This window comes from Planococcus citri, chromosome 1, assembly GCF_950023065.1.
Source record: "Planococcus citri chromosome 1, ihPlaCitr1.1, whole genome shotgun sequence".
Classification (NCBI taxonomy): Eukaryota; Metazoa; Arthropoda; class Insecta; order Hemiptera; family Pseudococcidae; genus Planococcus; species Planococcus citri.
Window position 1 is genome coordinate 78,855,329 of NC_088677.1, and position 13,774 is coordinate 78,869,102.

Genomic DNA, 13,774 nt, shown 5'->3' on the forward strand with positions numbered 1-13,774 from the left:
GGTGTGTCTTTTGCGAGGGTCGTGTGGATTTTGTTTTATTATATTACCGTCGTCGTCTACTGTCGTGCGTCAGAAGTTTTCGAGTTTTATGGCCCTGTAAATTTTCAGAAACTTGTACGAATTTATTCGAAGAAAATAATAAGTAGTTGATAACGAAATTTAAGTAGGTGGGCTGGGTACCTGAGTCATTTATTTGAGGGGATCTTGTTTTCAAAATGTATATTGTGAAAAAGTCCCAATTTCAGTCGAGTTTTCAAAAAAGTCGAGATTTTTTATCAGAAATTTTAAAGAGCCCTGGATTTTTGTCAGAGTTGAGAAAGTCCTGACTTTTTTTCAGGATCTGAAAACAGTCGTGATTTTTGTCAGAAAGAACAAAACTCGATTTTTTAGACAGAGTTCGAAAAAGGTCCTGACGTTTGTCAGAAATACTTGGCCAAAAATTGACCACAATCTTGATTCTAGCCGAGAAACAATTTTTATCAAAAACTTTGGAAAATTTTGCTTTTTAAGCAAGAGATTGCAAAAAGTCCCTATTTTTTGCCAAAATTTTAAAAAGTTCCGAGTTTTTGTCAGAAATTTTAAAAAGTTCCTATGTTTTTCATGATTTCAAAAAAAATCATAATTTTTGTTAGAAATTTGAAAATGTCCCAATTTTGTAGCCAAAATTGGAGAAAAGTCCTCATTCCTTTTATAGAAATTTAAAAAAAGTCTCCGGTCTCGATTCTGAAATCTACCTGATTTTTTTCAAAAGTTTGAAAAAATAGGCTAATCTAGGTTAATATTAATCAAAGTTTGAAAAAATAACTGATTTTTTTCAGGATGTTAATGAATAAGTCACAATTTTTATCAGAAATTTGAAAAAGCTACGATTTTTCAGACAACTTTGGAAAATATCCTAATAAATTCCTAATTTTTTTCAGTAATTCAAAAATTCTTGATTTTCCAACCGTTGTGATTTTTGTCAGAATTTTTTCTACAAGGTCTCAATTTTATTTTTGGTCAAGATTTCAAAAAAAAAATTAATTTTTTCCAAAAATTTACAAAAATTCCAATTTTTTTCAGAAATTTGAAAAATTTTTGGTTTGGTTTTTTGGTAAGAAATTCAAAATATGTCGTTCTGTTTTTTAAATATTGGAACAGTAACAGCCTATTTTAACTGTCTGATGTAAATCCCCTCCTCAAAGAATCTATTAAGTAATTTTTGTGTCTCAAAAAATTCTATTTTATGCAATTTTTGTGGCCAAAATGCTGTTTTATGCAGTTTTTGTGACCTGGAAAATGCAATTTTATGCAGTTTTTGTGACTAAAAAATTCATTTTGTGACCAACAAATGTAATTTTACCCAATTTTTTGTGACCAAAAATGCAAGTTTTGTGACCAAAAAAATGCACTTTGAAGCAATTTTAGTGACTAAAAAATTCAAGTGGATGACATTTTTGTGACCATAAATGCAAATTTTGTGACCAAAAAATACAATTTGATGCAATTGTTATGACCAATAACCTGCAATCTTATGGAATTTTTTTCAATTATTGAAAAAAATTCCATAAGATTGCATTTCTTTTGGTCACAAAAATTGCATTTTAGGGTCACAATCTTACAAAAATTCCATATTCTGGTCACAAAATTTCATAAAATTAGGGTCACAATCTTACAAAAATTGCATATTCTGGTCACAAATTTTCATAAAATTCAATTTTTTGAAATTTTGTGACCAGAATATGCAATTTTTGTGACCAAAAAAAATGCAATTTGATGCAATTTTTATGACCAATAAAATGCAATCTTATGGAATTTTTTTGAATTCTTGTGACCAGAAAATGCAATTTTATGCAATCAGAAAATACAATTTTATGCGCTCAAAAAATGTTAATATTCAGCTGCAATTTTTATGACCAAAAAATGCAATTTGATGCAATTTTTGTGACCAAAAAATAAAACTGTGCAATTTTTGTGAGATTGTGACCAAAAATGCAATTTCTGTGATTAATAAAATGCAATCTAATGGAATTTTTGAGAAAAAATTCAATTTTATGCGATTTTGTGACCAAAAAAATGTAATCCCATGCAATTTTTGTGAGATTGTGACCAAAACTGCAATTTTTATTTTTTATGATTGATTTAATGCAATTTAAATGACATTCTTGTGACCAAAAAATACAATTTTATGAAATTTTGTGACCAGAATATGCAATTTTTGGTGACCAGAAAAATGCAGTTTTGTGCAATTTTTGTAAGATTGTGACCAAAAATGCAACTTTTGTGACTAATAAAATGCAATTTGATGAATTTTTGAGGAATATTTTATGCCACTTTTTGACCAAAAAAATGTAATCTCATGCAATTTTTGTGAGATTGTGGCCAAAAATGCAATTTTGATGATTAATAAATTGATTTCATGACATCCTTGTGACCAAAAAATACAATTTTATGGAATTTTGTGACCAGAATATGCAATTTTTGTGGCCAGAAAAATGCAATTTTGTGCAATTTGATGACCAAAAAAATGCAATTTTATGCAATTTGATGACCAAAAAAATGCAATTTTATGCAATTTTTGTGATCAACAAAATGCAGTCTTATGCAATTTTTTGAATTCTAGTAACCAAAAAATGCAATTTTATGCGATCAAAAAATTCAATTTTCTGTTGCAATTTTTGTGACCAAGAAATGAAACTTTGTGCAATTTTTGTGAGATTGTGACCAAAAATGCAATTTTTGTGATTAATAAAATGCAATCTGATGAAATTTTTAAGAAAAAATTCAATTTTATGCAATTTTGTGAACGAAAAAAATGCAATTTCATGCATTTTTTGAGAGATTGTGACCAAAAATGCAATTTTTATGATCAAAAAATGCAATTTGAGGCAATATTCTTGTACGACCAATAAAATGCAATCTTATGGAATTTTTCAACCAAAAAAAATGCAATTTTATGCAATAAGTTTGTTTTTAAAGACTTTACCAGAGATACCACTACTTAAAAGAATCACCCCCCAAAAAATCTTAGAAATAGCCCTCTCTCGAGAAAATGAAAACCTCATGAAGGGAGAGGACCTGAATGTAAATCACAAAGCAGGCCAAATTTACAAACTCGAAACACCAGACCAAATAAATCTGAAAAAGCACTAGCAAGTATAGGTAATAGTAACTTGATACAGAATTTGACTAAAAATGAGAATTTTTATTCAATACGAAATAAGATACAAAATGAACACAGCAATACTTAAACTAAAAGATTCATGTTTGGATATTTGTGTATTTATTATTCCACGATTGAGTCTTGCCGGAGGCAAATATCGCGAAGAATAAATTGCCAAAGAATAAAATACCTGCTCCGATGTAAAAGACAATTCGCCATTCGCTGACTGAGCTCTAAAAGTACACAGAAGTATGTACATAAAGGTATTATTATTTAAAACAGAATGAGAATTTAGCTAAAGCTATAGCCTAAGTTAGTTTAATCATCAAATTGTTCAGCTCAAAGAAGAGAAAATAGAACTTACAACATCCTCTACAAAAATGCTGACAATAAGTGGAGCTCCGAAACCACCTGTGGCTCCGAAGGCGTTAGATAAGCCCATCAGGATACCAGCGTAGTTTGAAGTTAGATCCATATGATTGACGTTGAAGCCTACATTACAGCAGCATCCAATTCCAACAGAAACTACGTAAAGAGCTACAGCTGCAGTTGTGTTGCTGTCCAAGTATCCTAAAGCTACTAAACTGATTGCTCCTCCCCATTGACCTGTTGCAAATAGTTCAGAAGTATAGGATTTTTAAAATGATTGAATATGTTCCTAATTGAAATTTTAACATGGATGCGAATGCGAATAGTAGATAGGTACCTACCTATGGAAGTCCAAATTTTTCTCGAAGCTGTTATCGATGTAACGCCTCTTTTATTCAGTCTGTCTGCGATCCACATGACGGGGAATTGTAATAACCACATGGTTACGTAAGGCATAGAAGAGAGTAATCCATCCTGTGAGTGATAAAATGTTGAAATTATTAATGTTGAAATGCCAAAATACCTACTTGGAAGTTCATTAATTTGATCAATTAGATAGGTAGGTACTCACTGATTTTATGTTGAAGCCGGAAACTGCGTGTAAGAAGGTTGGCATTTCGGATAAAAGTAACCAAAAGCCCCAATTGTGAGCGGTATGGGCGACAATGATGGCCCACACGTGGACACTTGTCAGAATATTGAACCATGGGACTTTTTTCTGTAAGTTTTCAGTTCAATTAACAATCGAGGATTTATTTGATGTTGAAAACTAACTATGTAGGTAGCTAGGTACCTACCTAAACCCTTCAATTTTGGTAGGTAGATATTCAGGCTGAAAAAGGTCTACCTATCAAAATTATTAAAATTTTGCAAGAATTTTAAATATCTCGAGAAAAATGTTCTTTGGGCATTTTTTGAAGAATTTTGATCGCAAAATTAGACCATACAATGCGACCAATCAAAACGGATTAAAAGGCTAGAAAGTGAAATATTTCGAAAAAATGTTTTTTTTTTTTACTCTGAGCATTTCTTGGAAATTTTGAGCTCAAAATTTGGTCATGAGTTTGACATTATTGAGGAAAGTATACATAATGCAACCAATCCAAATGAGTTAAAATTTTGACAGAAAATCAAAAATTTCGATCAGAATTATTTCGAGCAGTTTTTGAGGATTTTTAGCTCAAAGTGGAGTCAATTTTCCAAGTAGGTACCTAGCTTTGAAAACAATCATGATTTCATCAAAACTGATTAAAATTACTGAAAAAAGGAAATACTTTGACCAAAATGTTTTTTGAGCACTTTTTGAAAAATTCCGAGTTCAAAATTATGATTTTAATTTTTTGCATTGTTGTGTAAAAGTGGCATGCGATCTATCCAAATGAGTTCAAATTTCACGAGAATCTCAAATATTTCAACGAAATGTTTTTTTTTTGAACACTTCTGAAGAATTTTGGATTTTCCAGGTTTTTGAAAAAAATGGCCATGCAACCTTCCAAAATGGATTGAAATTTTGCAAGAAACTGAAATATTTCAACGAATATGTTTTTTGGTCATTTTTGAAGGATTTCAAGTCCAAAATTGGATCCCAATTCCATGGAATTTTGAAAAAAGTGACAAGCGACTAACAAAAGGTTACAATTTCAGTAGGAGATCCAAAAATTCCCATCGAAACTTTTTTTGATCACTTTTTGTAAAATTTTGAGACTAAATAGGTACCTATGTGTCAATTTTTCAGATGATTTTGAAAAACTGACCTCGCAGCACGCAAAAATGATTAAAAATTTTTTGAGAAATTTATAATGTTGAAACGAAAATATTTTTTTGAGAATTATTGAAGAATTTTCAGTCCCAAATTGGAGCACGATTTTCAGGATTCTTGAAAAAGCATCTTGCAACTCATCAAAATGAGTTGAAATTTCACGAGAAACCCGAAAATTTCAACTAAAATGTTTTCTGCGCATTTTTCGAAAAGATTTTGAGCTCAAAATTGGGTCATGATTTTTGGAGTTTTTGATAAAGGTGTCCTGCAACTTTTGAAAATGGGTTAAAATTTTGGTGGGAAATGAAAAATTTCTACATCAAAACTTTTTGAAACACTTTTGGAGAATTGTGAGAGAATTTCAACAAAAACATTTTTGAGCATATTTTGAAAAATTTCGAGCCCAAAATTAGATTTTGACTTTTTTGATTTTTCAAAAAGTGTCCTTCGACCTGTCAAAATGGGTAGGTAGAAATTACTTAAGAAACTCAAATATTAACTAAGATGTTTTTTGAGAATTTTTGAAGAATTTTGAGTTTGAAATCGAGTCATGTTTTTGAGGATTTCTGAAAAAAGGTGTCAGGCGACCTGTCAAAATGAGTGGGAATTTCGGCACAAAAACACAAATTTCTGTCGAAAATGTTTTTGGTTAATCTTGATTGAAGAATTTTGAGATCAAACTTGGGTCATGATTTTTTCAAAGAAGCTAAAAAAATAATTTCTGATTGATTTTTTCAGAAATCCTGAGAATTATGACCCATCTTACAAAAAAGAATCTAATGAAAAGTTTTGTTGTTCTGCTGAGCATTCAACTCATTCAACACCAAAAAATTAGGACCCAATTCAGGGCTCAAAATACTCTAAATAATTCTCAAAAAACTTCGTAAAAGTACTCAATTAATGTCTTGCAAAATTTCAACTCATTCTGATAGATTCTCATGACACTTTTTCAGGAGAATCAAAAATCATGCCCCCATTTTGGTCTTAAAAAATAGTTTTGCTTCAATATTTCAAGTTCTCGCGAAATTTCAACCCATTTTGATGAGTTGCAAGGTCATTTTTTTTCAGAAATATCTGGAAAATTGACTCAAATTTAGACTCAAAATTCTGCAAAAGGCTTAAAAATAGTTTAGGTGGAAATTTTTGATTTTCTCTTGAAATTTTAACCCATTTTTATTACTGACATGACACCCTCTCTCAAAAATCCCCAAATTACGATTAAATTTCCACCTCAAAATTTTTCAAAAGTGCTCAAAAAGCATTTCTGTTGAGATATTTGAATTTTTCGTGAAATTTTAACCTATTTTGATAGGTCACAAAGGTACCTTTAAATAATTCCTTCACAGTTCATTTTTGCTGCAAAGTGAAGGAGTGCACGACTTATTCGACCGCGCCCTATTGATTTGTAAAAAAAATCAGACCTGGGGCATTTCGAAAATTGACGATTTTTAGACTCCACCTCTTACCCCTTCCCTTCTCTTCCCTTCCCTTCTCCTTCATTGTTCGTTGTTTTGTCTTGAATTTATGATTAATTAAAACTAGGTGGGTAGGTAGGTACCTACTAAAAACATGTTAATAACATTACCTCTGTTTTTTCCGGCGGCAGTTTACTGGTAATGTAATTATACTCTTCAGATGAAATAGCCGAATGCGTTGCCGGACTACTGGAACCAAACCATGCCCAAAACAGTGACCATATAAGCCCAGAAGCTCCACTAACGTAGAATACCGAAGGCCACCCCAAATATGGATTACTAGCCAAGAGTCCAGAACCAGCCAATGTGACCATTGTTCCAAATGGAATACCTGTCTTGGACACAGGTCACGGGTAAGATTCACATAACCCTTATATGTAATGTTGTGAGAAAGAAAATTTACTTAAAAATCAACCTACCACTCAAGATGAATCCTACTAATCGACTACGTTCGTTGGGAGGAGCCCATTTAGCACTTATGGCGTGAATTGTCGGAAACATGAATGCCTGCAGGAATCATAAATTTTTAAATCTAAAAATTTTTTTTGAACACCATTTTTTGAAAAAATGGATTCTAAAATGTGTATTTTTCAACATCTGAATCCAATACATTTTATTATTTTAATTTGGTACTAACTTGAAGTATTCCTTGTACAGCTCGAAGCACGATCAAAGCTCTCCAGTTTCCAATCCCAGCCCAAGACTTGAATTGTAACAACATTTCATTCGATCCAGTGTAATGGAAATTAATCAGAAGTGGAGTAAGACAAGATAGAACTCCATTCACCACGAATGTTACCAAAAGTAGCCTTTTCACGTTGAAATGCACCCCCAAACAAGCCGCAGGAAAATTCATAACGAAGTAACCGAGGAAAAAAGCAGCATGCAAATAACTGCAGATATCATTATCCCATTCGTAAGTCTACAGAAAAATTCGAATTTTAATTAGGTATTCCAGATAAAAAATTCATTCGTTTAAATTCTCGTAACAAAATGGAATAGGTAATTTCTTTCTTACAGGAAATCCACGAATTTGTTTCTCTTCTGTATCTTTGAACTTGGTCATAGCTACGATGGTAACAGACAGATTTACTCTTTGAAGATATCCGCAAAAGACACATAAAAATAACAGTAAACTCTGCAAATGTCGTATACCAAGACCTGAAAATTCAAAATGAAGAAAAAGTTTTAATAATTTATCCATATCGATGAATTTTTATTTTTTTAATCGATGAACCTACCTGGATTTGGAAAATTTTTTTCATTCGATCCATTCTCGATTTCATTCGCACTGCTGGCAACTTTTGGCACGACGTACTTCATGATGGCGATCAATTGGAAGAATTAGGTGATTACAAGTTACTGCTACCTATATTTTATACCCTATATATACTTTTTCACTCGTTATTATTTTCGTCAAAATTAACGATGACTGAAGAAGAAAATTTCTCGTAGGTAGTCTTTAATCTTTATTATACTGTATTAACGACAAAATGTCAATAATACAGTACGGAGCAGCGGTATATATTTGTATCATACCCACCCTGCCTCTCACGTTCTCTTATATTAAACAGATATCGACATAATCCAATCTTTTTATTATATTTTAACCACCGATAAAAGATAATGTTTTTTTGAAGTATATTTTAAGATAATGAGAATAATTTTTTTTTGTAAGCTATTATCGATGTTTATCTAACACGTATTGGTAATTTGATTGTATAGTGTGAAGCAATGCGCTCGTCTGGCGAATGTCTGCAAAGTGATTGGCCATGCGTTTACTAAGTAACATATCTGAATTAAGCTGATTTTGGCTTTTAATCTGTCTGCCTGATAATGTAATAAATTCGAGCTGAAATGAACACCTATAACCTAGACGATGACATAATGTTAATTTTTGGAAATTTTTCATCCTTTTGTTTGTTTATGGGTAGGTGGATATTTCGATGGAAGATTCCGAGCTCTTTTTGTGGAAAGTTTTAAAATGAGAGAAGAGCTTTCGTCGTGGAGAGAATTTTCTGGGTAACTTTCAGTTGGGTTATTTGATGAATTTATTTTCATTATAGAAATTGTCATTCATTTGGAACGAGGTACTCGATGTGAAATTTTTAAATGTCAAAATGTCATGTTAGTTGGTAGGTATGTGTAATGTAGATGATCACGGTACCTACCTATTTTTAAATTTCAAAATTTTACATCGATGTCGATTATGTCGTGTTATTTAATATTCTTTATCTACGTATTTTATTTATAACACCACAATGTGTCTTTCATCAGGTGGGTATTTTGGTGACCATAATTAAAATTCACAAAATTCATAGTACATAGGTAGGTACATGTATAGGTGTGTAAATTTACCCACTTGAATCTTGATGAATTATTGAAGTTATTGTAACCTTCAAAGATGCTTGAATCGAGAGTTTAATTCCTTTAATCAGTATCTCACTGGTCATAATTTTTAAACTACTTACTTTCAGCTTATCAATAAGTTGAATGTGAATAAAGCAGCAGTATCATTTTGCACGAAAAACTATTGGATCTCGATTAGATCTGCAGAGCATTTTATGGATGCATTAATCTGACCAGAAGTTCAAATAGGATTGGATCTGTTCAGTCCTAATCAGATCCCGTGGGAAGGAGACATTTTTTGTTGTTGTTTTAATTGTGCCCATTCCCCACGAGGGGGTGCGGGACCCGGTGCATATCTAAATAGACCTGATTGGTCAGATCTCAAAGGGTCCCTTTCTCCCCCTCTTGAAGTCATCACTTATCAGTATTAAAGAATTTTTCATGAAATGTCTGGAAATTAATGTATACCTGAAAATGAATTTCAGAGAAACAAGATCTTTGGATGCCGAATGCAAAATAATTGGATATGATCAGGTCTGATCAGATGTGGTGAAAAATAACCAGATTTGCCCCATTGGATCTGATCAGGTCTTACAAGATCTAATCAGATCAAAACGTTGATCTGACCAGGTCTGATTAGATCAGCTCATGTCTGATGAGTTCAACTTGGATCCAAAAAGTATGCGGATCTGATTAGCTCTGACCAGATCTGTAGCTCAAGATCTAATCAGATCTCACTATTTTGAATCATGATCAGGTCTGAATAGATCTAATCTGATCAAAACTTTGATCTGGCCCGTTCTGATTAGATTAGCTCATGTCTGATGAGTTCAACTTGGATCCAAAAAGAATGCGGATCTGATTAGCTCTGATCAGATCTGAAACTTTAATATGTAGGTACATATCTTATCAGTCTCACTATTTTGAATCATAATCAGGTCTGAGGGGAATGGGGACAATTTTTTAAAAAATTCATGATTGCACAAATGCACAATTGCACAAACAGTTAAACATGCAATTGCACACACATGCGATCGCACAAACACACGATTGCACAAATGCATGATTGCTCAACTGCACAATTGCACTAATGCATGATTGCGTCGATTGTGCAAAAGCACGATTAGGTGAAAGCATGATTGCACAAACACACAATTGCACGACTGCACGCTCACATAAATGCATGATTGCTCAAACGCAAAATTGCACAAACGCATGATTGCAGAAACACCCGATTGCACAAACCCATGATTGCACAAAGACACCATTGCACAAAGCCACAAACACACGATGCACAAGCACAAACACATGATTGCACAATTGCAAAATCATGTGATTTGCACAAATGAATGATTGCACAAACACACAATTTCACAATTGCACAAACTCAAGATTGCACAAAATTTTACATAACCAAGGGGAAGGCAAGGGTTTGAGATTTTACAGAACGAAGGGGGAGGCAAGGGTTTCAGCTTTTACATAACCAAAGGGGAGGCAAGGGATTGATATTTTACATAACCAAGGGGGAGGCAAGGGTTTGAGATTTTTTTGTTGAGTCAGTCTAATAAGGGTTGAACAATTTCACATGACCAAGGGGGAGTCAAAGGTTTGAGATACATAACCAAGGGGGAGGCAAGTGCTTGAGATTCTACATAACCAAGGGGGAAGCAAAGGTTTGAGATTTTACATAACCAAGGGGGAAGATTGGGTTTGAGATTTAACTTAACCAAGGGGGAAGCAAAGGTTTGAGATTTTACAAAACCAAGGGGGATGCAAGGGTTTGAGCTTATACATAACGAAGGGGGAAGCAAGGGTTCAAGATCTTACATATTCAAGGGGGAGGCAAGGGTTTGAGATTTTTTTGTTGAGTTGTTCTAATGAGGGTTGAAAAATTTCACATGACCGAGGGAGAGGCAAAGGTTTGAGATTTTTCTGATGAGTCGTTCTATTGAGGGTTGAAACATTTTACATAAGCAAAGGGGAGGCAAGGGTTTGACGTTTCACATAACCATGGGAGAAGATTTGGTTAGAGATTTTTTTGTTGAGTCGTTCTATCAAGAGTTGAAACATTTTACATAACCAAGAGGGAAGATTGGGTTTGAGATTTAACTTAATCAAGGGGGATGCAAGGGTTTGAGCTTATACATAACGAAGGGTGAAGCAAGGGTTTGAGATTTTTCTGTTGAGTCGTTCTAATGTGGTTTGAAAAATTTTACATAACCAAGGGGGAGGGAAGGGTTTTAGATTTCACATAACCAAGGGGGAAGATTGGGTTTGAGATTTTACATAACAAAGGGGGAGGCAAGGGTTTGAGATTTTACAGAACGAAGGTGGAGGCAAGGGTTTCAGCTTTTACATAACCAAAGGGGAGGCAAGGGCTTGAGATTCTACATAACCAAGTGGGAAGTAAAGGTTTGAGATTTTACATAACGAAGGGGGAAGATTGGGTTTGAGATTTAACTTAACCAAGGGGGAGGCAAGGGTTTGAGATTTTTCTGTTGAGTCGTTCTAATGAGGGTTGAAAATATTCACATGACCAAGGGGGAGGGAAGGCTTTTAGATTTCACATAACCAAGGGGGAAGATTGGGTTTGAGATTTTACATAACTAAGAGGGAGTCAAGGGTTTGATATTCCACATAACCAAGGGGGATGCAAGGGTTTGAGATTCTACATAACCAAGGGGGAGGCAAGCGTTTGAGATTTTACATAACCAAGGGGGAGGCAAGGGTTTGAGATTTTACAGAACGAAGGTGGAGGCAAGGGTTTCAGCTTTTACATAACCAAAGGGGAGGCAAGGGATTGATATTTTACATAACCAAAGGGGAGGCAAGGGTTTGAGATCTTACATTACCAGAGGGGAGGCAAGGGCTTGAGATTCTACATAACTAGAGTGCGGATTTTTATTTTTTGCATATTTTGATATGTACGAGATAATTGCGCATATCGCATTGATCTTTGTGATTTGGAACATTTTGAGTAAAATGAGCCCAATTTGATTGTGCATATTTTGCATATTTTGGCTGTAAATGCATAAAACGTCATAATTCTAGCATTAAATGTGCATAAAACGACATATTTTGGCCATTTTCAGCATATTTCAAAAATTTTGACCAAAATTTTCATTTTTTACGTTTTTGTTAAAATTAAAATGACTGCCAAAACAAAACAAAAATAAAAATAAAAATTTTTTACAACTGATTTTGTGATTTTTCGATTTATGACGATTTTCAACACATGCTGTTTGTATTTTTTTCCCCTTTTTTTGTGTGTTTTATAGAATTTAATTGGAAAATAACAAAAAATGAGTCCTACCATTGTACTCAGATTGAAAAATGCTTTCCAACAACACCCATCTCAATTGTGCATATTTTGCATTTTTCAGCATTTAAATGCATAAAAATGACATATTTCAGGCTTTTACAATGCATAAATTATGTGCATAATTTGAGATTTTTCGTGCATAAAAATCCGCACTCTATACATAACCAAGGGGGAAGTAAAGGTTTGAGATTTTACATAACGAAGGGGGAAGATTGGGTTTGAGATTTAACTTAACCAAGGGGGAGGTAAGGGTTTGAGATTTTTCTGTTGAGTCTTTCTAATGAGGGTTGAAAAATTTCACATGACCAAGGGGGAGGGAAGGGTTTTAGATTTCACATAACCAAGGGGGAAGATTGGGTTTGAGATTTTACATAACTAAGAGGGAGTCAAGGGTTTGATATTCCACATAACCAAGGGGGATGCAAGGGTTTGAGATTTTACGTAACGAAGGGGGAGGCAAGGGTTGAAAAATTTTACATAACCAAGGGGGTGGGAAGGGTTTTAGATTTCACATAACCAAGGGGGAAGATAGGGTTTGAGATTTAACATAACAAAGGGGGAGGCAAGGGTTTGAGATTTTACATAACCAAGGGGGAGGCAAGGGTTTGAGATTTTTTTTTGAGTCGTTCTATTGAGGGTTGAAAAATTTTACATGACCCAGGGGGAGGCGAGGGTTCGAGATTTATTTGTGGAGTTGTTCTATTGTGGGTTAATACATTTTACATAACCAAGGGGGAGGCAAGGGTTTTAGATTTCAAATAATCAGGGGGGAAGATTGGGTTTGAGATTTTACATAACTAAGAGGGAGTCAAGGGTTTGATATTCCACATAACCAAGGGGGATGCAAGGGTTTGAGATTCTGCATAACCAAGGGGGAGGCAAGCGTTTGAGATTTTATTTTACACAAACACATGATAGCACAAATGCACGATTGTACAACTGCACAAACACATGACTGCACAAACCCACATTTGCACAAACTCACAATTGTAGAAGTGCATGACTGCACAAATGCAGGACTGCACAAATGCACAACCGCACAAACCCACTATTGCACAAATGCACGATTGCACAAACACACAAATGCCAGTGTTGCAAGAGTGTAGTAGGAGTAAGGAGTGCCAGTAGTGAGTTTTTTTGAGGAGTATATGCTTGGAGTAAGAGCAATCTATGCTGTAATATGGAGTCACACTCCTATGATGGAGTACTCCCACTGTTTAAAAAATGAGTATGAGTGGAGTTGGAGTGTTGCCAAATCAAAACTCCTTAGTTCTTACTCCTCCTTTTTTCCTAATTTTGTGACTAATTACATCAAAATGTTGCTGTTACTCGCATATTTTTAATTCTTTTATTTGTTT

At 33.9% G+C, this 13,774-nt stretch overlaps 1 protein-coding gene across 1 annotated transcript; it reads right to left on the reverse strand.

The window, feature by feature from the left end:
* Nucleotides 1–3,163: 3,163 nt before the first annotated feature.
* LOC135835042 (sialin-like) lies at nt 3,164–8,270 on the reverse strand. The gene is made up of 9 exons (XM_065349095.1): nt 7,987–8,270; nt 7,764–7,906; nt 7,383–7,667; nt 7,165–7,252; nt 6,856–7,076; nt 4,083–4,229; nt 3,853–3,985; nt 3,507–3,748; nt 3,164–3,375 (listed from the first exon to the last, which is right to left on the reverse strand). The coding sequence occupies exons 1-9, from the start codon at nt 8,066–8,068 to the stop codon at nt 3,241–3,243; spliced, it is 1,476 nt and encodes a 491-aa protein (XP_065205167.1). The 5' UTR covers nt 8,069–8,270; the 3' UTR covers nt 3,164–3,240.
* Nucleotides 8,271–13,774: the final 5,504 nt, after the last annotated feature.

Excerpts from the sequence above, each read along its gene's own strand:
- LOC135835042 (XM_065349095.1), bottom strand. The coding sequence starts at position 8,068 with ATGAAGTACGTCGTGCCAAAAGTTGCCAGCAGTGCGAATGAAATCGAG. Across the intron at positions 7,907-7,986 it reads AAAAAATTTTCCAAATCCAG|GTCTTGGTATACGACATTTG; the intron begins GTAGGTTCATCG and ends TTGAATTTTCAG. Across the intron at positions 3,749-3,852 it reads AAAAATTTGGACTTCCATAG|GTCAATGGGGAGGAGCAATC; the intron begins GTAGGTACCTAT and ends TATTTGCAACAG.